General features: G+C 42.5%; 1 protein-coding gene across 2 annotated transcripts in view; it reads right to left on the bottom strand.

Moving 5' to 3' along the window:
* Positions 1-22636, bottom strand: part of tub (TUB bipartite transcription factor) — a 557742-nt gene that overhangs the window by 30718 nt on the left and 504388 nt on the right. For both annotated transcript variants that reach the window (XM_068046318.1, XM_068046319.1), the window contains exons 6-8: positions 21199-21390; positions 13670-13782; positions 7721-7835 (exon numbers count right to left, since the gene is read on the bottom strand). In XM_068046318.1, coding sequence (XP_067902419.1) covers positions 7721-7835; positions 13670-13782; positions 21199-21390 — 420 coding nt within the window. The remainder of the gene's footprint in view (positions 1-7720; positions 7836-13669; positions 13783-21198; positions 21391-22636) is intronic.

The following is a 22636-nucleotide window of genomic DNA, read 5'->3' as shown; positions in this document are numbered from 1 at the left end:
GCACAGATGGCTCTGACAGAAGCTGAGGTAAAAGGGGTTCCAGAAGGCTATTAAATGGCAAACGGGGTTCTGAGGAGGAAATGGAGACCGTCTCATAGACCTGCGGACGAAGACTGGACAGTTGTTGAACAGATAGTGGTACCACCTAAATATCGCTAGGGATTAAGGTTAGCACATGACATTCCTTTTGCAGGACATAGGGGAATTCGGGCGATCAAATCACACATAAGCCAACATTATTACTGGCCAGGTCTTACAAAGGATGTGAGACAGTTTTGTAGGACATGCCATACGTGTCAAATGGTGGGAAAACTGCAACCGACCATGAAACCGGCACCACTGGTTCCCATACCAATGATTGAGGAACCATTTAGCAGGGTACTGGCAGACTGTGTAGGACCCTTGCCAAAATAAAAGTGGGAGATCACTACATACTTACTATCATGGACATAGCTACTCGATTTCCAGAGGCCATTACTTTGAGGACAATTACTGCTAGAATAGTAGTAGAAAAGTTAACCCAATTTTTTACGAGATATGGATTACCACTTGAAGTTCAATCGGATCAAGGTTCTAATTTCATATCTAAGATATTACAAGAAGTCATGGGCAATTTGGGGATTAGACATTTGAAATCTTCCGCATATCACCCACAGTCACAGGGAGCTTTAGGGAGATACTACCAAACTCTCAAAGCAATGATTAGAACATACTGTCACGAATATCCGCATGACTGTGATAAAGGACTAGACTTTCTTTTATTTGCCATCAGAGACTCACCGAATGAGTCTATAGGATTCAGCCCTTACGAATTGGTCTACAGACATGAAATAAGAGGTCCTCTAAAACACATAAAAGACAGATTCTTGGAACAAAAGAATGAATCTTTGATACTGGACTATGTATCTGTGTTACAGGAAAGGCTCATGAAAGCTTGTGGTGTGGCTCAGGAACACCTTAAAGTATCCCAAGCCAATGTGAGAAAATAGACAGACAAGAATGCAAAAGCATGCGATTTTCAACCAGGGGATGAAGTATTGGTGTTGTTACTGTTACAGGGAGAACCATTAAAAGCATGATTCAGTGGCCCATATAGAGTGATCAAAAGAGTGGATAAGGTAGATTACTTGATTGACACCCCTGATTGCCAGAAGAAGAACCGGTTGTGTCACATTAATACGTTAAAGCAATATTATCGCAGGGAAGAGGATAAGCCAGTACTGGTATGTTAGGTAATCGGGACTGTTGAGAAGGAAAAGGATCGTGAGGATGAGGCCTAGAAAATTCTCAGATTGAATCTCCAACTACCAGATTAGCAAATCCAGAATGGCTAGGAAAACTGGACAACATGCTTTTGCACTTAGAGGTGAAACAACTTGAAGACCTAACCAGGCTTTTCACAACGTTTAAAAGAGTTGTAGGGATAAGCTGAGATGTACAATCTTAGCCACACATGATGTGGGTATAGGGAGAACCATTCCTTTAAAACAACATCCTTGCCGCTTAAGTCCAGACAGACAGGCCCAAGTGAAAGCAGAGATCCAAAGGATATTGGAGGGCAGCTTAGTTGAACCTAGTCAAAGTAGCTGGAGTTCATCGATAGTTCTAGTACCTAATCCTGACGGGTCACCTGGTTTTGTATAGACTACAGAAAAGTCAATGTGGTAACGAAGGCAGACTCCTACCCAATCCTGCATTTAGAAGACTGTATCGACAGAGTGGGCAGTGCTAAATTTCTTACCAAGATCAACTTGTTAAAGGGATATTGACAAGTTCCTTTGACTCCTTCAGCCAAAGAGATATCAGCTTTGTAACACCTGACAGTCTATATCTGTGCCAGGTAATGCCATTCGGGCTAAAAAATGCCCTAGCCACTTTTCAAAGGTTAATGAATCAGGTGGTAGCCAGTGTTCCCATTGTGTAGTGTATCTCAATGATGTACTAATATACAGTAACATTTTGGCAAGAACACTTAAACCAGCTAAAAATTCTGTTTAAAAGTCGTGGACTTAGTGATAAATCTGGAAAAAAGCGAATTCGGAAAAGCAAGAGTAACTTACCTCGGACACATAGTGGGGCAGGACGGGTATTGCCAAAAATGGTAAAGGTACAAGCCTGAGTAGAGTTCCCTATCCCAAAATCTAAATGGGAAATAATGCATTTTTTAGGTATGTGCAGTTTTTATAGGACATTTGTATGGAATTTTAGTACTGTGGCTGCTCCATTAACCGATTTGCTACAAAAAAAAGAAAAACAAAGTAGTATGGTTAGATGAATGCCAGACAGCTTTTGAAAAGCTAAAAGCAATCTTAACAAATGAACCAGTGTTGGCTGCTCCAAATTTTACTAAACCCTTTAAAATAGCAATCAATGCTAGCGACCTGCGGGTTGGTGCAGTCCTATTGCAGGATGACGAATTGGGCATAGAGAAGTCAATAGGGTACTCCTCAAGAAAACTAAATTGTCATCAAAAAAAGTATTCCACTGTGGAATAAGAAACATTAGGACTTTTGCTGACTCTCAAACATTTTGAAGTACATATCTTCCAGGGCTTATAAAGAAATACTAATATACACAGACCATAACCCATTAATGTTTATGGAAAGGTTTAAAAACCAAAATGCTAGAATATTTAAACGGAGTTTGTTGTTACAGCCTTATCTAAAAATTGTACATATTTTAAGGAAAAATAATGTTATTGCCGAAGCTTTGTCACAAATGTAACCATGCTAACTTATATGGATGGTGACGTTACAAAGAAAATGCTGTAAATTATTCGTCGAGTGAATGGTGCATGAATGTGAAAAGATGTAAGCGTATCTCCCAGTTTCAATTTTTTTTCCGCATTGTAATGAAACACATTTCAGGAATGGCGTCTCATTTCGCCAAGGGCGGAGATGTCATGGACCGCTAATTATTTTTCTCCTCGGATTAAAAACAGTGTATGTGCCTCTAAGACTCTGTTAAAAACAGTGCACCTTTAAGGGAGAGAAGGTTCTGGAGACAGAGTGCCACAGCTGCATTTTTGTTACCCTGGGCAACAGCAGGAGAGAGAGAGAGGTCACATGGTAATGTTTCCACGTGGCTGCGTGTGGAACTGGCAGAAACCGGCTAAAACCAGTTAGTTCTGAGAGACTTTCCAGCGAAGCGTACTGAAGAAAAAGAAGTTGTCTATTTCCACTCAGCAAAAATTCTACAGGGAGCTACAGGGCCGAGTTAATTCCCTAAGTAAAGAAGAAAGGCCTTCTTTTTCAAGAAACCGCTTGTATTGCTGTGCTCATCATTCAAAGAACTGTTTAATGCTTGCTGCAGCCGAAGAGTTGAATGCCTATCCACTGAAGGACTATTTTCATCAAATCCATGTGAAGGCTTCAAGTGACCTTTGATTAATTTTTCACATTAGAAGACCTCATCCATCAGAAACATAACCTACAAAAACTTACTTGTTTTATTTATTCTTAAGAGACAGCTAATTTTTAAAAACTCCACTTTTAAAACCAGTTAACAGTTTTTGAGTGTATTTGGATGAATGTGGGAGTTAGGTTAAAATAAGAAGTTATAAGGTCTTTAGACATAGATTTATCTTAATAGTGTTTAGGATTTATTTTTTTAAAAATAGTTAATTTATTATTGTCTAAAGATACCTAGTTTGGTCTGTTTCATTTTGGGGTTACTAGAGTGTTTAATTTGGCTGTTTTCTGATTGGGTGTGAAAGCTCAACAATATGCTGTGACCTGGAAAGTGATGGGACTGAATTGACAGTGCATTGCTCCTGCAGCAGTCATAGCAGAAGGGATAAAGGACAAAGGCTCTGAACTTTGGGGGGTGGAGAAGGTCATATATTCACAGTAGGTATTCTGGGGGTTGGTGGGGAGGGAAAGGGCAGGAATGAAGCTTAATGTCATTGGGGGGAGTGGGTGGGAGAGGGCATGGAAAGACTTTTCTATTCATTTTTATTAACTGTACAATAACTGGCCCTTTAAAAATTACACTTGTCATTTTGTGCTCTAAGCCCTTTAAAAATGTCACCAGCGCCTGTGCATTGGCATCGGACACTGTTACCAGGGATGGCTCGCCTGCCCCCTCCACAATATTGGAGGCAGCCGCCCGGCCATACTAATGAGCTGTTGCGTTTGAAATTGCGGTGGCTCCACGACGTGGGCCCAATGTGTGTGGGCGTCATGTTTTTCGCCCGCCCACTAATTCAGCGGCAGTCTTTTAAAATGCAGCCCAGGGTCTGTGGTGGTCCCATTGGTAAGGATTACAGCTTGCATGTCATCATATAGTAGGAGAAGGATGGTGACAAATTTCGTGAGGCAGACAAACTTGAGGAGGACTCACCATAAACCTGCACGATTGACAGAGTCAAAGGCTTTTGTGAGGTCAGAAAGGCCATGTACAGCAGTTGATGATGCTGCCTAAATTTTTCTTGGATTTGCCATGCAGTGAAGATCATATCTGTGGACTAAATCTACATTATTGGGAGAAGTTCTTCAGCCACTGGAAGGAGGCGGTTGAGGAGAATGCTTGTGATGATCTTACCTCTGGCAGACAGCAGGGCGACTCCCCTGCATTTACCACAATCGGATTTGTCTCCTTTATTGAAAATAGTCACAATCATGGCATCCCTGAGAACCCCTGGCATATCCTCCTCTTCCCAGGTAAGGTATATGCGGTGGTGCAATTGCGCTAGGAGTATATCACAGCCATGTTTCAGGATTGCGGCAGGAATTCCATCTTCTTCCAGCAGGAATTCCATCTACTCCAGAGGTCTTGTTGTTTTTCAGCTGATGGACGGCTTTTCCAACTTCATTCGGGGCTGGATAGCACCAAGGCTGAACCGAGTCGTGTACTGAGGGATGGAATCAAGACGCTTGGGTCAAAGACAGAGTTTCGGTTGAGAAGCTCTTCAAAATGTTCCCTCTAGCGGACACTGACTGTCTCCCTGTCCTTGATGAGCTCTCCTCCGTTCTTGGCTCTCAGTGGAGTGTTTGAGTGTTTGGGCCATCAAAGGACTTGACAACGCTAAAGAATCCACGCATGTTGAGGCTGTCCATAAGCTATTGAATCTCCTGCGTTCTTTCTACTCACCATTTGTTCTTTATATCACAGGTTTTTTGTTGACCTGCTGCTTTCAGATATTTATAGGCCAGCTGCTTTTCTCTGGAAACATGGTTGTGCTTCCAGTCTACAAACGCTTTGTTTGATTAGCTCTGGAATTTCTTGGTCATTCTCATTGAACCAGTCCCTATGTTTTCTGGTGGAGAAGCCAAGAACCTCTTCACAGGTGCTGACATTGGTGGACTTTAGAGTGGACCCGCCATTGTGCACACATTGCGGCTCATGTTGGCTGGAACTCACAAGGTTGCTAATGATATACTGGCTGAGGAAGGATGTCTTTGCAGGATTCTTGAGATCTTCATTGTTAATTTTCATTTCGGCAGCATTTCTGTTGCTGCCGCTGTTTAGGGGCCAGGTAAATGGAGATAATAGACCGGAGAAGACGATGATTGGTCCAACAGTTGTCAGCACCTGCCATGCATGAGTGATACAGACATCTCTGTGATCACTTGCTCGGACAATGATGTAGTCAATAGGTGCCAGTGCTTGGATTGTGGGTGTTGCCACGAGATCTTGAACTCGTCTCTCTGACAAAACAGGGTGTTGGCTATGACAAGGCCATGTTCTAAGCATTTCGTCAAGCGAAGGATTCCATCGGAGTTTGCTTTCCCTACTCCTTCCTTGCAATCAGACCCTTCCAAAGTTTCGAGTCCTTCCCAAATCTGGCACTAAAGTCACCAAGGAGAATCAGCTTGTCCGCTGATGGGACTCGGACTTGGGATTGCTCGAGATCGGAGCAGAATCCTTCTTTGTCTTTGACTGTTGCATCTAGGGTGGGGGCATAAGCGCTGATGACAGTGACATACTGGTCCCTCATTAGGGAGAGGCAGAGGGTCATGAGGCGCTTGGTCAACCTGCAGGGGGAGTCACTGAGATGCTAGATCACTATAAATATACACACAACTAGGCAATCCATATACTCTCCTGTTGATGCTGTATTGAGAATATACATCACCTCCAAATCAACGTGAAAGACGACGTACAATTGTTCCTTTTTGTAAAAAAAAAATGTAAAATTGTGCTCCACCATAACTGTTAACTGCTTGCCAGTTTTCCCCGTTTCAATTTCTAATTATGTGTAATGATTCACTTCCTGGTGTAAATATTTAAAAAGAAAGCTGAGGCAATCTTTGACTTGCCTGTTGGTGCCTCTGTACAATCTGTCCTAGCCCTTTTATTATCAGGTTCAAGTTTGTCAGAAATCTGTCCTTACTTCAGTTGTCTTGTCTGTTCTTAAAGAACTACAGACTGCTACGCACAGACAGAAGCCAATCTGCTCATGGTGTTAGTGCCAGTCCTTTGCTGGAACAATCCAAAATTAGTCCCAATTGCCCTGCTATGTTTTGATATTGCTCTAACTTTCTCGGTTCGAATAATTAACCAATTTTCCATTAAAAGTTGCAATGGTCCAAGTATTTTCTGCTTAAAGAAATTTCTGCTAACCTCTCCCCTCACTTTCTCAGTAACTATTTTAAATTGATGATCCTCCATCATCTGAATTAAAAATCATCTTTCCATACTCAGTCTCAAAACCTTTAATAATTTTAAGAACCTTGATTGTCTTAGCTAACATGATCCAATGGAAAGAGTCCACTATCTCAAGTCTCTTCTTGTAACTATAGTTTCCCATCCCTGGCATCATCCTAATGAATTTATTCCATGTCCCGTCTGTGGCTTTAATGTCCCCTTTAGAATGGCAAGTCCAAAACTGCACTGTACTCTTACCAATGTTTTGTGTAAATTGATCATTATTACCTTACTCTATTTACAATACCTAAAATGCAGTTAGCCTTGTTCATGGCTTTATGTGGCTGTATTCATATTTTAGGGGATAATATATTTTAACCACTAGGTCTGTTATTTCACATACTTCAGTGTCTTTCCATTAAGTGTTACTCCTACTCCTGGGTTTTCCGCAGACCTATCCACATTAAATTCCATTTGTCTACCCATTCCACTAACCCATCTACACCTCCTGAAGTCTTTTCAATCTTTCACGCTGCTTTCCAAATCCCCTACCTTTGTGTCAATAGCACATTTGTACATCATGTTCCCTATAACCAAGTCCAAATCATTTATATCTATCTATATACATATATCAATATATCAATATATATATATATAATAAAGAGGGCCCTGTACTGACTACAGGGGTACATCATTTCCCACATTCTTAAATCTGAGCAGCACCCACTTATACCAACTCCTTGTGCTTCAAACTGACATGAGGCAAAGTCAAAGAAATATTAAATTTAACTCTACTCAATATGGAAATTGTTGTCAAAGTCACATGACACAGGTCCACAAAGCTGAAACAATTTTCTGTTGGAGAGAAGGAAAGCTTTCGTACAATGACCACTCCTTCAGCTTTAAAGTCACCCAGGCTTAAATGCTGGAAATGATGAAGGAGGTGGATAAATCAAAAAATGCCACTGTGACAAGAACAAAGTGTTTTTTTTGTCTATGATGTATTGTTTTGCTCTTGCTTGGGTATGGCCAGGGTTCAGCTAGAGATGTACTGTTTCCAGGCAGATCTCTTTATACTAAAGGGTGTTACTGGTCACATACGGAGTAATTACAATTCCAATGAAATACTCACGTAGCATATGGCTGCTAGCTCTTGACGTAAGTTACATGCATCTAAGCTTGAACCTCCTTTTTCTGGATTCACTCCATTATCGTACACTGTAAACTTGGTGCCCATTAGATTTGATCTGCAATGCAAATGAATAACACGCTGCTTAATATGTTATCTCAGTCCCATGCATATTAGTCTCATCCAAGTTCAGTACTTTTCCACACAATGTAAATTTTATAGCCAGTAGCATCATTCTCATTGTGTGTTTTCCAGTGGCTGAGTGCTCAATAGAACTCATTCACATTAAATAGGGGATTCTCCACCCAGTATAATGTGGATTGGTGCAATGGTGGTGTGGAAATTATTCATAGTTTATCATCTAGTTATACAATTGGGAGTTCTTGGAGAAGGCAGCAGGACCACCACCACCCTCCCCTGCCCCCACCTCCCCCTACCAATGGGTTCAATTTTCTGCCAAGTTCAAAATATCATGTGATGGAAAAAATACTTCAAAACACTAAAAATTATCTGGAAGTTACGGTTGGAACAAATACAGGAAAACTGATTCCTATCTGTTTTTTAAAAATGATACCATGCTGGAATTTTACGGTGGGCGAACGGGAGCCGGCCGCTGATGTAAAAGTCGGTGGGGAACCCGCTTCCGCCTCGCCTGGAAATCCATTCCATATTTTACGGCTCCCCAGGTTTTAATTGTTCCGAGGCAGGACTTGCACTCGCTTGAGGGACGAAGTCCCGCCTCATTGAGCTGCCGGCCAATCAGTGGGCCTGCAGCTCTTAGTCCCAGCAGTGCCAGTGTGCATAGAAGATGCCTGGGAGCCAGGAAGGCAGGTAAGTTTTGGTTACCTCGCCGGTGGTAATCGGCCAGGCCCCGGCGAGGCAAGGGTGGTTGTTTGGGAGGAAGGGAGAGCGTGTTGGGTCTTGGGGGTGGTTGGGGTAGCAGGGGTGGCCCTCCATTGGCAACCCTGTGCCCGATGAGCAGGGCCCACCCCCAAGACAATTGGAAGCCGCCTGCTTTTCCCAGTATCAGAGAAACAAGGACATATGTGAGTATGTTGAATGAATGCTTGATTAGGTCCTGTTCAAAATGAACAGGAGTGAAGAACAGAGAGACACAGATTGGGCAGAAGCTTTGAGGGGCACAGGGTTGGGGGAAGCATGAGCCACCCAATTTCCTGATCCCTATGCACTCAAATTCCATTAATAGTTGATTAGAAAAGCAATTCTTAGATGTCCAATTTGCAATGAAAAGCTTCTGGACAACTCACTCAAAAGCTAGTGTGTCTGTTCCAAAACCAGACAAGTAACAAACTTCTCAATTAGAAGTGTCTGCCTGCGTGCATGCATTTGCACAGCAAAAATGATGGCTCCAAAATTTCATGGGCAATGATTCTAGCAATTGCACCAGAATCATGCTCGCTGATGCCCTCCAACTCCGAGTCTGCTGGAGGTTGCATGATCATTTGGATGGCATTGGATTTGCATGGGGCTTGCAGGCAGAATATCACTTGGATGTTTCTTAGGTGTCCAGCTGCCTTATGGGCCAGGAAACTAGGGCAGTTGCCTGCCCTTAATGGAGGCGGAAGTTTGCCCAGGCTCTCTCTCCTGACCCTCAAATTTACAGCGGGAAATCAGTAGACCTGTTCTGGGATTTTGGTATCACTGCATTTTTTTGACTAGAATATTGGTTTGTTTTTTGCATGAGATAGCCCAGCACCCAAACAGAATTACCAAATATGTATATAAACATATGAACAAACAAATTAGGAGCAGGAGTAGGCCATTTGACCCCTCCTATGTATCTGTCTATGTAAATAATTCACTGCCACACTAAATTAAAACAAGAAATTACATTTATACAATGTATCACATCCTCAGAATGTTCCAAAACACTTTACAACCAAAATATTACTTATAAATTTCTATCCTTGTTGGTATTTAGGTAGGTGCTGCACAGCAATGACTCACTAACAGCCAATGAATGAATGGCCAGATAATCTTGGTGATGTTGGTTGAAGGATAACTTCCTGCTCTTGTCTGAGGGACCTCTGAACATCTGCCTGGTTAGGCAGACAGGATTTCAGTTTGAAGTGTTGTGAGATTGCTTCTATTTCTTTTGTAAAATATGTTAAGGACTTATATTTGAATTATGGGTGCTGATTCATCTGAAATCTTGAAGAGGCTGGACTTGTTTTTTTTTTTAAAAAAGGTGTTACCAGAAGGTTCCTAGACTGAGCTTGTAAACAAGTCTTACTGGAAGGCACCTGTCTGTGGATAATCACCCAGCTGGGTTGCTTTTGACTTGGGGAGATGTTTACAAAGAAGTCACAGGTCAAGATTTATAGAGGTCAAGAAACTTGACTTCTGAACTGTTTTTAGTTTCATTTTGAACTGTTACAACAGACAGTTGTGTCTTGCCTGCAAAAGAAGATCAGTCCAGCTCTCTCTCTCAAAAACAAATGCTGCATCCAATGTGTCAGATTCCTATTTCCTCCTGTATTTGAAGAAACCCTGCATATTTGAAGAAACCTTTGCATATTGACAGTGTGGGAACTGAAACCTTGTTGCTGCATTCCTTCTATAAGACCTATTTGGAGCCTCTGTAGCTGCATCTCTTGGAAAATCTACCCAAACTGATCTTCAATAGTGCCTGGAAAGAATTGTTCTAGGAAGTTCCTAATCTGGCCACCTAGACACATTTGGGATGCCAAACCAAAACAAAGGACATCTTTCCATACTTTCTTTTCAGCCTAAATGTATTTTTTTCCCTTCTCTTTTTTTGTAACAGCAATAAACAAAAATCCCTTTTACTTTTTCCGGTTAACCAGTGTGCATGTATGTGTGTGTGTGTGTGTGTGAGGTGCTAGGATAAATAAAATTAATATTTCAATTTGTGTGTGTATCTTTTACTTCATTATTGGTTAAGACTTAATTTTAATAAACTGATAATTTTGTTGTTTATGAAAGAAACCTGGTTGGTGTGTTTTCTTCTGGGGAAAAATAGAGTATATGTTTGACTGTATCGGTAAGTGGTAAAATTTAAATATATGTTGTTACCTGTGGAGAAGTGGGACGAGAATAAACAGTGCACTCCTCCCATCTCGGTCTTAACAGAAGTTTGATCTGAAAGACAACACCTTTGATAATGCAGCACTCCTTCCGTACTGCATTGAAGTGTCAGCCTAGCTAATGTCTATAATGAGGCTTGAACCCACAGACATAAAGCTTAAAAATTGGTTCATGCTTGCAGGCCGATCCCTGCACCAGAGCCTGAGATACACCCAATATTTGGGCTCATCTACATGAGGCTAGTGAGCTGCAGACACTTGCTGGGCTTCATCAGGAAGCTTGCCAGCAAAAAGGATTTCAATTTCAGACTGTTACCAGCCCTTGGGTAAGTACTGGGAAGGGAGGGGTGACCAGGACAGGGGTGCGGGGGTTTGGAACTATGATACGTACGGAGGAAGGAAGCCGATTGTGAGGAAAGGAGTGGGCTGAGCAGGGGGTCAGCAATAGTTTTCAGCACTGCAGTACAGCCAGGAGGAGTCCCCCTGTACCTCTCGGCTTCCCATTCAGGTTAATAAATTTTTCAAAACTTAGGTTTTTGGCAGCAACCTCCAGTGGTCCCTTTAAAGTCCACTGGTTAGGCTAAATATAGACCATATTTTCCTCAACATATCCATCCCCGCACTGGCTGCACTGAGTGCAGCCAAATTTTGCATAGGAGGTCTCAGATAGGCATAAGGGCCTAACACCTGGTTCAGGCATGGGCCCTGGAGGCCTCTTCAACTGCCTTCAACAATATGGTGCAGGCAAGGTGCCATTAAATTCCTAGCCCAGTATCTCTCATGCATTGGGCTAGTTCATTGTATGAATTCATTAAATATTTTAATCAATACTAAAAGTGGATTAATACGTTGCTTATTCTTAACTTGTTTTAGGTGCCAAAATTTAAGCTTTGAGTATGTCACTTTCAGTCAAGATATGGTAAATAGGATATTCTTTTGTTGCATGCTGCAGTGGATGATGTAGTGGAGGCTGCTGTGTTGAAACAGTTTGTTGAGCAACAAACATAGGTTTTACTACAAGGGAAACAGCTTTTGTTTAATTCCCTTCAGGAATGTTCTTAAACATACATTTTGTGAGGGCTGCCATCAATGTACAGAATTGCAATTGTGAGGTTGTGGATCAATGAGTCTGTGAGGATGAACACAGAGTGAATACAGATAGACAGAACTAAATAGGAAATGAAGGTTGGAATCTTCTGGACATAGAAAATAATTGAGGGTTAGGAACATTTCCGGGTCCCAACCCCGCTGGTGTCTGACGTTCGCACAGTGCCGCGATCTTGTGGAGGCAGCCAATTGACAGGCTGCGTCTGCATTCACCGTCCAATTAAAGATAGCGGGCAGGATACAGATGCAGGAGGCCCAATGGGAGGGCCCACAGCACTGGATGGCCAGCAGCCCCACCGGGAGAGGTGGGTGCTGTGAGGCAGGTAGGTGAGTGCGTGTGGGAGCCTCAAAATGGAGGCGCTCTTGGAAGGCTGTGAAACATTTTTTTTAAAAAGGCCTAGAGGTATTAGGGCCATCAGTGTGGAGAGGGAACCCCTCCACAGGAATGATTGTGGCCGCAGCTGTGGCCATTTCAATCTTGCGACTCGGTCATCAGAGGTTTGGGAGCAAGCTCCAATCGGCCTCTGACCTGCTGCCAGGAGGCTGCCTCCAATTAGTTATTCAGTTCAGGACTAAGCAGAGGGCCTTTCCAATCCTGGGAAAGCTCAGTCGGCCTGGAATAATGGTTCTTGATTGGAGCCTTAATTGGATCGATTGGCTGTCCGCCTCCATGGAGTGGGCTGCCAATTCCCATGGCAGCTCGCCCCTGGGAAATTCACCCTGGAGGCGGGACAACATTAGGGAGCCATTCCGATGCAGCTTTCAAATACTTTCCCAGCCCCCACCACCTCCAAAGTCACCTCCAAGGGGCCTGGAAGATTCCAGCCAAAGACAGCAACAAGCGAAGAGAGAAAAGAAACAAATAGCAAACTTAACAGGCAAAATGGAGCAGGAGAAGAACAAGTCCGAGACACATTTCAAAGAGTTTAATTCCCTATCATTGCTCATACTTCAGTTCAATCACTTGTTGTAACAGTACTTTAATTCAACTTGAATCCACATCAAAGAAATTCAGACTCTGAACAATGGATAACTGTGCTTGTAAAAACAATGCAATATAATTTCAAGGTTCTTAAACACTATTCCACCTGCCTTGGGCTTCATTCTCCTGTGCCTGCATTGGATACCAATACTGAGTTGAATTGATAAAGCCCCAAGTTTTCTGTTTGACTAAATGCCACATTGCCCAGTCATTGTCCAAACTTGTGTACATCCTCTCCTGGATGTCCAGTGGATTCAAGGATAAGTCAGTTCAACTTTAATGACTCGGTGGCAGAAATTGTTTACATGCCCAGTGTTCGTGCACTTCTATGTTTACTGCCTGCAGTGTGAAAAGTGCTTTGATCTATTTTTGACCCTGGAGAGGAGTACAATCATATTGACAGTCACTCCAGGAGAGTTATATGCGGCACAGAAGCCAGGTACTGGAGGTCGATAATACCCTGGGTATCAGTGATAGCATCTCCACTGTCATGTACTGCACAGCCAGGTTTCTTCCTGTTTGTGTCAGCACCACTTACCCAGCTCCTTCCTTTGCTCTTTTATTGAAAAGGTTCCTTGTTGTGGAACAATAATAGAAATAAGTCAATTGGTTCTTAATACTTGCATTACAATATCTCACTGCATGCACCATTCAATAAATCCCTAGATGTTATGACATTGTTGCACATTTCAGGCAACATTATTTTATGTTTTTAAATAAAGTGCTTTCTTTCAGTTTGTTTAAAACATCACTGCAGAATTAATCAGCAAGCAGTTAATCCCAATAACGGGTTACCTGAGCTTGCCAATAAAACTCTCTCCACCACGTGATAGGTCAGTGGGGTCTATAGAGATGAGGTAATTTGATGTCTTGCTCTTCTTCCGTTTTCTTCCTGCCAATAAGAACACCTGGAGAGTTGAAGGAACAAAGGAAAATATAGATAAGGAAAAGATTTCTATAAAACCTTGCCCAGCAGAAAAACACAAATTCAGTTGAACCATCAACTCAACAACACAATTAAAAGTATATATAATTGCTACTCATTAAAGGTCAAATACAGGTTCTTTCTGACGATATGAAATTGTGAGATAACGCATTTTACAAAAAACTTCTCAGATTGAATACTTGTTATTCTAAAATCAATATTTGTAGTTAATTTACAAAATGTTTCATTAAAAGCAACGATAGATATTAGGGGACAAAATTAGATCGCACACGCCCCCTGGGGCAGAGATCGCGATGCGTGATCACCCCGCTCCAGTTCAAAGTAATGTAGGTAGCATGCAAAATTAGTGCTTCCTGCTAGTTATAATGATTGCGGCTGGCAGCGCAGGGCTGAACCCTTTAGTTTAGTTTAGTTTAGTTTAGTTTAGAGATACAGCACTGAAATAGGCCCTTCGGCCCACCGAGTCTGTGCCGACCATCAACCACCCATTTATACTAATCCTACACTAATTCCATATTCCTACCACATCCCCACCTGTCCCTATATTTCCCTACCACCTACCTATACTAGGGGCAATTGCTAATGGTCAATTTACCTATCAACCTGCAAGTCTTTGGCATTCTTAAAAATTATTTATTCACAGGCTGTGGGTATCCCTGGTAAGTTCAACATTTATTACCCATCCCTAATTGCCCTTGAGAAGGTGGTGGTAAGCTGCCTTCTTGAATACAACTGAGTGGTTTGCTAGGCCATTTCAAAGGGCAGTTCAGAGTCAATCATATGTGAGTCTGGAGATACATATAGTCCAAACCTGTTGGAGTTTTCTGATGTAACTAGCAGAATAAATAAAGGGGAACCTATGGATATGGTGTATTTGGATTTTCAGAAGGCTTTCAATAAGGTCCCACACAAGAGGTTAGTAAGCAAAATTAGAGCACATGGGATTGGGGATAATATACTGGCATGGACTGAGAATTGGTTAACGGACAGAAAACAGAGAGTAGGAATAAACGTGTCACTCTCAGGTTAGCAGGCTGTGACTAGTGGGGTACTACAAGGATCAGTGCTTGGGCCCCAGCTGTTCACAACTAATATCAATGATTTGGATGTGGGGACCAAATGTAATATTTCCAAGTTTGCTGATGACACAAAACTAGGTGGGAATGTGAGTTGTGTGGAAGATGCAAAGAGGCTTCAAGGGCATTTAGACAGGCTAAGTGAATGGGCAAGAACATGGCAGATGGAATATAATGTGGAAAAATGTGAAGTTATTCACTTCGGTAAGAAAAACAGAAATGCAGAGTATTTCTTAAATGGTGAGACATTGGGAAGTATTGATGTCCAAAGGGACCTGGGTGTCTTTGTTCATAAGCCAGAGAAAGCTAACATGCGGGTGCAGCAAGCAATTAGGAAGGTAAGTGGTATGTTGGTCTTTATTGCAACAGGATTTGAGTACAGGAGTAAAGAAGTCTTGTTGCGATTGTATAGAGCCTTGGTGAGGCTGCACCTGGAGTACAGTGTACAGTTTTGGTCTCCTACCTGAGGAAGGATATACTTGCCATAGAGGGAATGCCATGAAGGTTCACCAAACTGATCCCTGGGATGGTGGGATTATCCTATGAGGAGAGATTGAGGAGACTGGGCCAATGTTCTCTAGAGTTTAGAAGAATGAGAGGTGTAAAACTTCTTACAGGGCTCGACAGGGTTGATGCAGGAAGGATGTTTCCCTTGGCTGGGGGTCTAGAACACAGTCTCAGAATAAGAGGTAGGCCATTTAGGACTGAGATGAGGTGGAATTTCTTCACTCAGAGGGTGGTGAATCTTTGGAATTATCTACCCCAGAGGGCTGTGGAAGCTCAGTCATTAAATATGTTCAAGACAGAGATCGACAAATTTCTAGATATTAAAGATATAAAGGGATATGGGGATAGTGCGGGAAAATGGCGTTGAGGTAGAAGATCAGCCATGATCGAGTTGAATGGTGGAGCAGGCTCGAGGGGCCGAATGGCCTACTCCTGCTCCTATTTGTTCCCTACTGGGCAAAAATGGCAGACCTCCTTCGTTAAAGGACATTAGTGAACCACATGCAATAGGTAAGAGAAGTGCTCCCAGAAGACCATGGGCTGAGTTTTTCCAGCTCACTGGCGAGATCGGCGGCGAGTTTCAAAAACTGCGGGGTGCATGCGTGAGGTTTAACCCGCAAAGTCGCCGCACTAAATATCAGGGCGGTTCATTTAAATGGAAGGGATGGACTGCCCCTCGATGAGGTGGAGGAGACGGGCGCTCCATCCCTGGCAATGGCGTCTGGCACCACCTGCAAAAAAACTTACCTTGCGATCCCGACCTTTCCACACCCCGTAGTTTATTAACTTCCATCTTCAACCCCTTCCCACCATCCCCTCCACCAATCACAATAGTTTTCCCCACTCCCCCCGCAACCGCCCTGAAAACTTACCTGCTCACCCCCCCTCCCAATCAGTGTGCCGCATCAGATCTCCGAGTCCCGGCAACCAGCCAGAATATGGCAGCGGGACGGCCGGTGTGATGAGTTAAGTATTAATTCCTAATTTTACATGCATTAACATATTTTAATTTGTTACGACCGACTGCTCCTTGTCAAAGCCCCCAATCAAAATATACGATTCTGATTGTGGTGGGAGAAACGCACTGATAATTCAATCCCGTTGCTCCACAGATCGGCTAACATCATTTAAAACTTTCCAAATTAAGAAAGACCCAGCCAAATTGCACCATCTATGAACCCCTGAATGAGGCTAACCAAACCAGGTGTCTTTAAATCAACAAATTAACTGTTTAATTGAAAGAACTAAATTCTTAAACAGTATGAAGATATAAACATTTAAAATAGAAAACATTAGAGTCCTTGCAAATTTACAGTCCAATGTTGCTTGAAGTCCTCACAGAATGTTGCTTGAAGTCCTCACAGTCATCTGATGCGGGGAAAAAAGGTTCTTCCACAGTAGAACAGTCCGTAGTTTAACTTCAGCAGTAGGTGATGCTTTCCTTCTCCAGCAAATTTCAACAATTAATGACTTGCAAACTCTTTCAATGGAATCAAGCTGACTTTAGAGTTTTAGAGGGATAAAAGATTGTCACAGTCTAACTTCCCTTTCTTCAATTTAAATTACCAAAGATCTTTGTTTTGGCTTGACTTTTTTAGAATTTTGAGAGATAATAATTAAACAGACTAAAATCCTATTCCTTCAGTTTAAATGGTTGAGAGTTCTTTTTCAGGTGTGCTAATCACCACAGCTGTCTGTGTCCTCTGTGTCTGTGTTCTTTTAGAACAAATGTTCTTCTAGAACAAACGTTCTTCAACTAAAAAGCCATTTTAAAATTGAATTGTAACAAATGTATCACTTGCTACTCACTCCCAGTGGCTGTATCTATGGTAACGAGAATGCAAACTTTGAATCGCAGTCTCTAAATAGCTGTTTCTAAGGCAACGAAAATGCAACTTCCTATAACTCTTGAGCCTTGCTGGTTCTTAAAGCAATACTGATCCTTTGCAAGCCTTAAAGGCAAACCGCATATTCTCGGAAAAAGAAACTACAGGACCATGACAAATTATATTTCCATCGCTGAGCGGTGGGGGGGGGGCCGCCACGAGGCCTCGTCGCCGCTGTTAATATGTGGCAGTGCCTTCCCAGTGTCGAGGCCCATGGCAGATCTCTCCTGGAGGTATTTTCTGGGCACCCCCCCCCACCCCCGTCACTACCCCCGATGTTAGTTGCCAGATAAAATTCACCGCCATAGATGGGTAAGGCCTCCTTCTGAGAGCCCTCCTCCCCACACAGCATCTTCGAGAGAAGCTTGTCTTCTTTGCTGCCACTATACCATCTCCCACTCATGTTGTAGCCTAAGGGGGACTGCAACTATAGGTCTCATGACTGGCTGCAAATGGTGTGCAGTCAGAAGCAATGCCTTCCCCACATGCAACACCACTCCCTGAAGACTTTACCAACTGTTAATAACTCCTTCAAATACCCAGCACTTCCACAAACTCAAACAGAGCCATTAGAAAGTAATCAGCAACTAACCTGCAGGTTGTTGATGATCTCTTTAAATAGCATTGGTGGGTGGTCCACATGCTGCAGATTGCATGTTCAGCTGTATGCGTTTATGAACGGGTGTAAACAAGAGGGGCGAGGTCCAAAACAGCAGATGGATGCCAAAACAGTGTTTGGCACTGACTGATACCACGCTCTGCCTACTATCCATACTTCTAGTACACATTCCTAATGCCCATGCTAATGCCCTCACCAAGATGGCATTCATCGTGAGTCACGCTGAAAGTGAACAGAAATGACGCGCACACCATATTGGTACTAAAAAGCCCCAGTGGCACTGAAACTACCGACGCGACAGAGCCCAATTTTGCATCTGTGATTTTTGTTAAAGATAAGCTCTCAATGTCTGCTTAAAAAAATGATTCAGGCTAATTTTTCTACTTCCACCTAGAATTACCATCCCTTGTAATATTATCCAACGAGTAACTGACTCATATAAGATCATGACAGGTTTACGTATGATCCCTGCTGAGTTAGCTGATCTCAGTCAAGACAGCAGCAAGAATGTTACAATTGTTCTATCTGTTCCTTGAGGTAAAAAAAATCAGCCAAAGTTTCCAACCCAAATCATTAACCAGAAAGCCCTCCTGTTAGTGCTCCCGTGTGGACATCAGAATTGAGTTTGGCTGTGATGCACCCACGTAGTACCTGGAAGGAATTTTAAATACCCTGTCTGATCGGAATAGTCTGTGCAAAGACTTAAGGCCCCATTTTCCCTCAATTCACGCTGCCATATTTACTGGGCCCTTTTTTCAAGTGGCTGAGGTGACTGCCTGACTCAGGAGGGAGCCACATAAATATATGTTAATTGTGGTCCTATGATGTCATTTAACACCCCAACAGCAGTAACACATGGCAGGGAAGAGGAGGATGCCCTCTAAGCTAAATCAGGAACTTTCCTTAGTGTGGCTAATAAGAGCAGGAGTGCTCCTCTGGGACTCGCAACAAAGCCGAGACCTTTACACCTCCATTTTCCCACTTACCACTTGCAAAACAACCTGAATTCCCTCTTCCCGTGACTTGCCTCAGTGCCATCAGATGGCCTCTGGGCCAGTGTTGTCTGTTCCTTGCAAGGAAGCCAGCCAGATGTCTCTTTCCACCTATTTGGGCACGCAGCTGGCTGGCAGGAGGCAAATGAGGTCCGAGAGTTAAAATAGCTCGGGCCTCAAACTGATGACATTAGGCCTTGTCTTCCTGCCCACCTAAAATCCACCCTCCAGGCATAATCCCACCCTGCCTGGCAATCAAGGGCTACCCATGAATAATGGCCACTTAGATGAAAAATTGTGGGACATAAGTATTCTTCAAACTACCCCAGCAAGAATCAATGCTTTCAGGAGAGGAGGAAAGAAAAGTGGTAAGAATAAAAAAAACGAAGTAAAGAAATTAATAAATAGTAAAATTACGGTCGAGCTTTCATGTCAAAATGAGACAACAATTGAAATTCATTCTTCCCTTAGAAGGGCTCAAGGATCCTGCAAGTTGTAGTAATGCTGCATAACTTTCACTATGGAGAAAAGCAGAAGCCAAAATCTAGCAGCTGGTACCAGACAGTGGCACTGAAAACCTGCAGTGGATGGGACCAGTGGGGCACATGGATGTGCATCTTAGCATAATCACGGAAATGTGCTCTCCCCACTGATGGCCCTGTCAAAGCTAAGGAGTCAAAGGGAGATTCTCCATTTAGCATAGCACTGGTGAGTGCCCCCAGCATTAGTGGCACACCTCAGATGCCTGCCAGATGGAGAGGCCAGGAATCCTGGTGCTACTTGCCATTTCTGAAAGGCGGGGCAATTGCAGGGTTCCCTCAGAGATTGGTTTCAAGTGACTCCAACAGCCCCTTTTATAAGGACATCACAATTAGTTGCTTTTTAAATTTACCCTATTTTTTGGGGGGTTCCATCCAGACCCATATCCTGACCTGAACCCATAGGTGGAGCCCAATTCCGCCTAGTCTGTCTGGTCTTACGAACTGTGTTGCTGCTGATCCAGATTCCTCCGAGGGTCAGCGACACAGCAACTCTCTCAGTTGTGTCATGGTCCTGTCGTTTTTTTTCGGAATATTCGGTAAGCCTTTAAGGTTTGCAAGGGATCAGTATTGCTTTAAGATCCAGCAAGCCTTAGGAGTTATAAGAAGGTGCATTTTTGTTGCCTTAGAAACAGCCATTTGGAGACTGCGATTCACAGGGTGCATTTGCGTTACCATAGATATAGCCACTGGGAGTGAGTCTGATGCGATACATTTGTTACAATTCAGTTCTGAACTGGCTTATGAGTTGAAGACAGTTTGTTCTAACAGACAGACACAGACAGCTGTGGTGTTCAGACACCTGAAAAAAGCTCTCAATCATTTAAACTGAAGGAAGAGGATTCTTAGTCTGTTTAATTATTATCTCTCAAAATTCTAAAAAGTCAAGTCAAAACAGAGATCTCTGGTGATTTAAATTGAAGAAAGGGAAGTTAGACTGTGACAATCTTTTATCCCTCAAAAACTCTAAAGTCAGATTGATTCTGTTGAAAGTGTTTGCAAGTCATTAATTGTTGAATTTCGCTGGAGAAAGAAAGCAACATTTTGTGAAGACTTCAAGCAACATCCTGTGAGAACTTCGAGCAACATCCTGTGAGGACTTCAAGCAATATTGGACTGTAAATTTGCAAGGACTCTAATTTTTTCTGTTTGAAATGTTGTTTATATCTTCATAGTGTTTAAGAATTTAGTTCTTCTAATTAAAGAGTTAATTTATTGATTTAAAGACACCTGGTTTGGTTAGCCTCATTCGGGGGTTAATAGATGGTACAATTGGCTAGGCCTTTCTTTAATTTGGAAAGTTTTAAATGATATGTTCACCAATCTGTGGAGCGACAGGATTGAATTAACAGTGCGTTGATCCCACCACAATCAGAATCGCATATTTTGATTGGGGGCTTTGACAGGAGCGGTCGGTCATAACAGTTGGGATTACCTGTCCTTGGCTCCAGCTCCAGCTTACACACTGGTCTAGCAAGGGCTGAGTGAAGGTTCCACCTCTTACTAGGTTGAATGGGAATCCCCTTTCAAGGACAACAGTTTAAACAGGAATTTCCTCAGAAAGACCTGACATATGTGGGTTTCAACCCATGTTCTGGCCCTTCTTGAATTTACCGAAAGAGTGAGCCAGAATGCATATATAAAAATTTTTAAAAATAAGGAGTGTACTCTGTATGAAACAATCTATGTTACCTTTCCATAACTTGAATTCAGAATATACTATTTGGAACATGTGCTAAAATGCATGTACTTTACCAACCTTCTTCCCATCATCTCTTTCGAGGTGGAGGTAGTAAGTTGGATACATTCCACGGTCCATCCCCTTCTTATCCCTTGTGATGCGGCATTTAATAGTGATTCCTTGTGAAGATGGTCTTATAGCAAACTCTTCAAGGTCATCCACATCTATTAGAGCATCAGTTCCTGGAGGGGTTGGGACAGAGGCAGCTTCCTGGAAAACAGGAATACATTGTGGTCTGTAATAGGGAAATGTGACAATATCTCCATGGGCTGCATTTACCAGGAAAAGGCAGACATTAGCTTTGTCACAGTTTTTTTTGCAAACGTTTGTATTTAGCAGGATCAAGGCATACTGGCGATGAAGACGTCTTTCCTTTCCACACAACCATGGATTAATGGAACAGACTACCACAGAAAAAAATAATGAATTCATATACCTTTGAAAAATAACTGGATTTTCTATCTACAATGCATCTTTCCAACTTGCACTTTAGTTTTCTGGACGTAGGCAAGTGAGACATATCCCTGTGATGTGGACCTCCATGTTGGGTCAACAGAAATTCTACCTAAGTGGCTTTCTCAGTCGCTTGGTTTGGAGACTCTTAAACATGGTGATGGGTTTCTGCAGGTGTCAGAAATTGAGCTAACCCAAAGAAAATTATAGCCAGTAAATTGTTGATATAGTAATTGAGCTACTGAGAGCTTTTACCCACTCATTAATCCCAGATATTCTGCTTTTTTCTGCAAGTATAAATCAACCAATCTACTGCCTGTGCACTGTGTTGATCAACTGATGTCAATACTGATAACAAGGGAGAACAGCTTTAATTACTTAATTACTAAATGACTGAAGCGGGTATTTAAATTCTTGTATTTGCATACTGAGAGCAAGCCGGGGCTTTGCTTAACTTTTTCTGTGTAAGATTCTGAGACAAAGAGTGAAAATGGGCAAATTTGATGACCAAGCAACATAAGTGCTTTTTTGAGAAGTGAGGTAAAGGTAAATTGTCATTTGAGATACAGAAGGGCACGACCCCAAAAAGTGACTTGTCCAACAAACTTGGATGTAGATTGCTGCAAGAGTAAATGCTAATTCCAGGTCCCAGCTGATCTGGATAAGATAAGGAAAGTTGGATAGAAAGTTAGTCGATGGACGGGAAGCAATTAATAGCTGTAGCTCAGATTTGAGAAGGGCTGGCAGTAACCCAGGGCTCAGTGCTGGATCCATTTTAGTTCTTGAGATATATATCTACAATATATTAAAAACATAAGAAAGAACTTGCATTTATATAGCACTTTTCACATTCTCAGGGAATCCCAAAGCACTTCATATCCAATGTGTGCCAATGAAGTGTAGTCACTGTTGTAATGCAGGGACATGTGGCAATTAGTTTATGCACAGCAAGGTCCCACAAACAGCAATGGGATAAGTGGTCAGATAATCTGTTTAGTGATGT

The sequence above is a fragment of the Heterodontus francisci genome, chromosome 14, assembly GCF_036365525.1.
Source record: "Heterodontus francisci isolate sHetFra1 chromosome 14, sHetFra1.hap1, whole genome shotgun sequence".
Classification (NCBI taxonomy): Eukaryota; Metazoa; Chordata; class Chondrichthyes; order Heterodontiformes; family Heterodontidae; genus Heterodontus; species Heterodontus francisci.
Note: the sequence above shows the minus strand (reverse complement) of the source record. Positions and strands in the feature narration are given on the sequence as shown.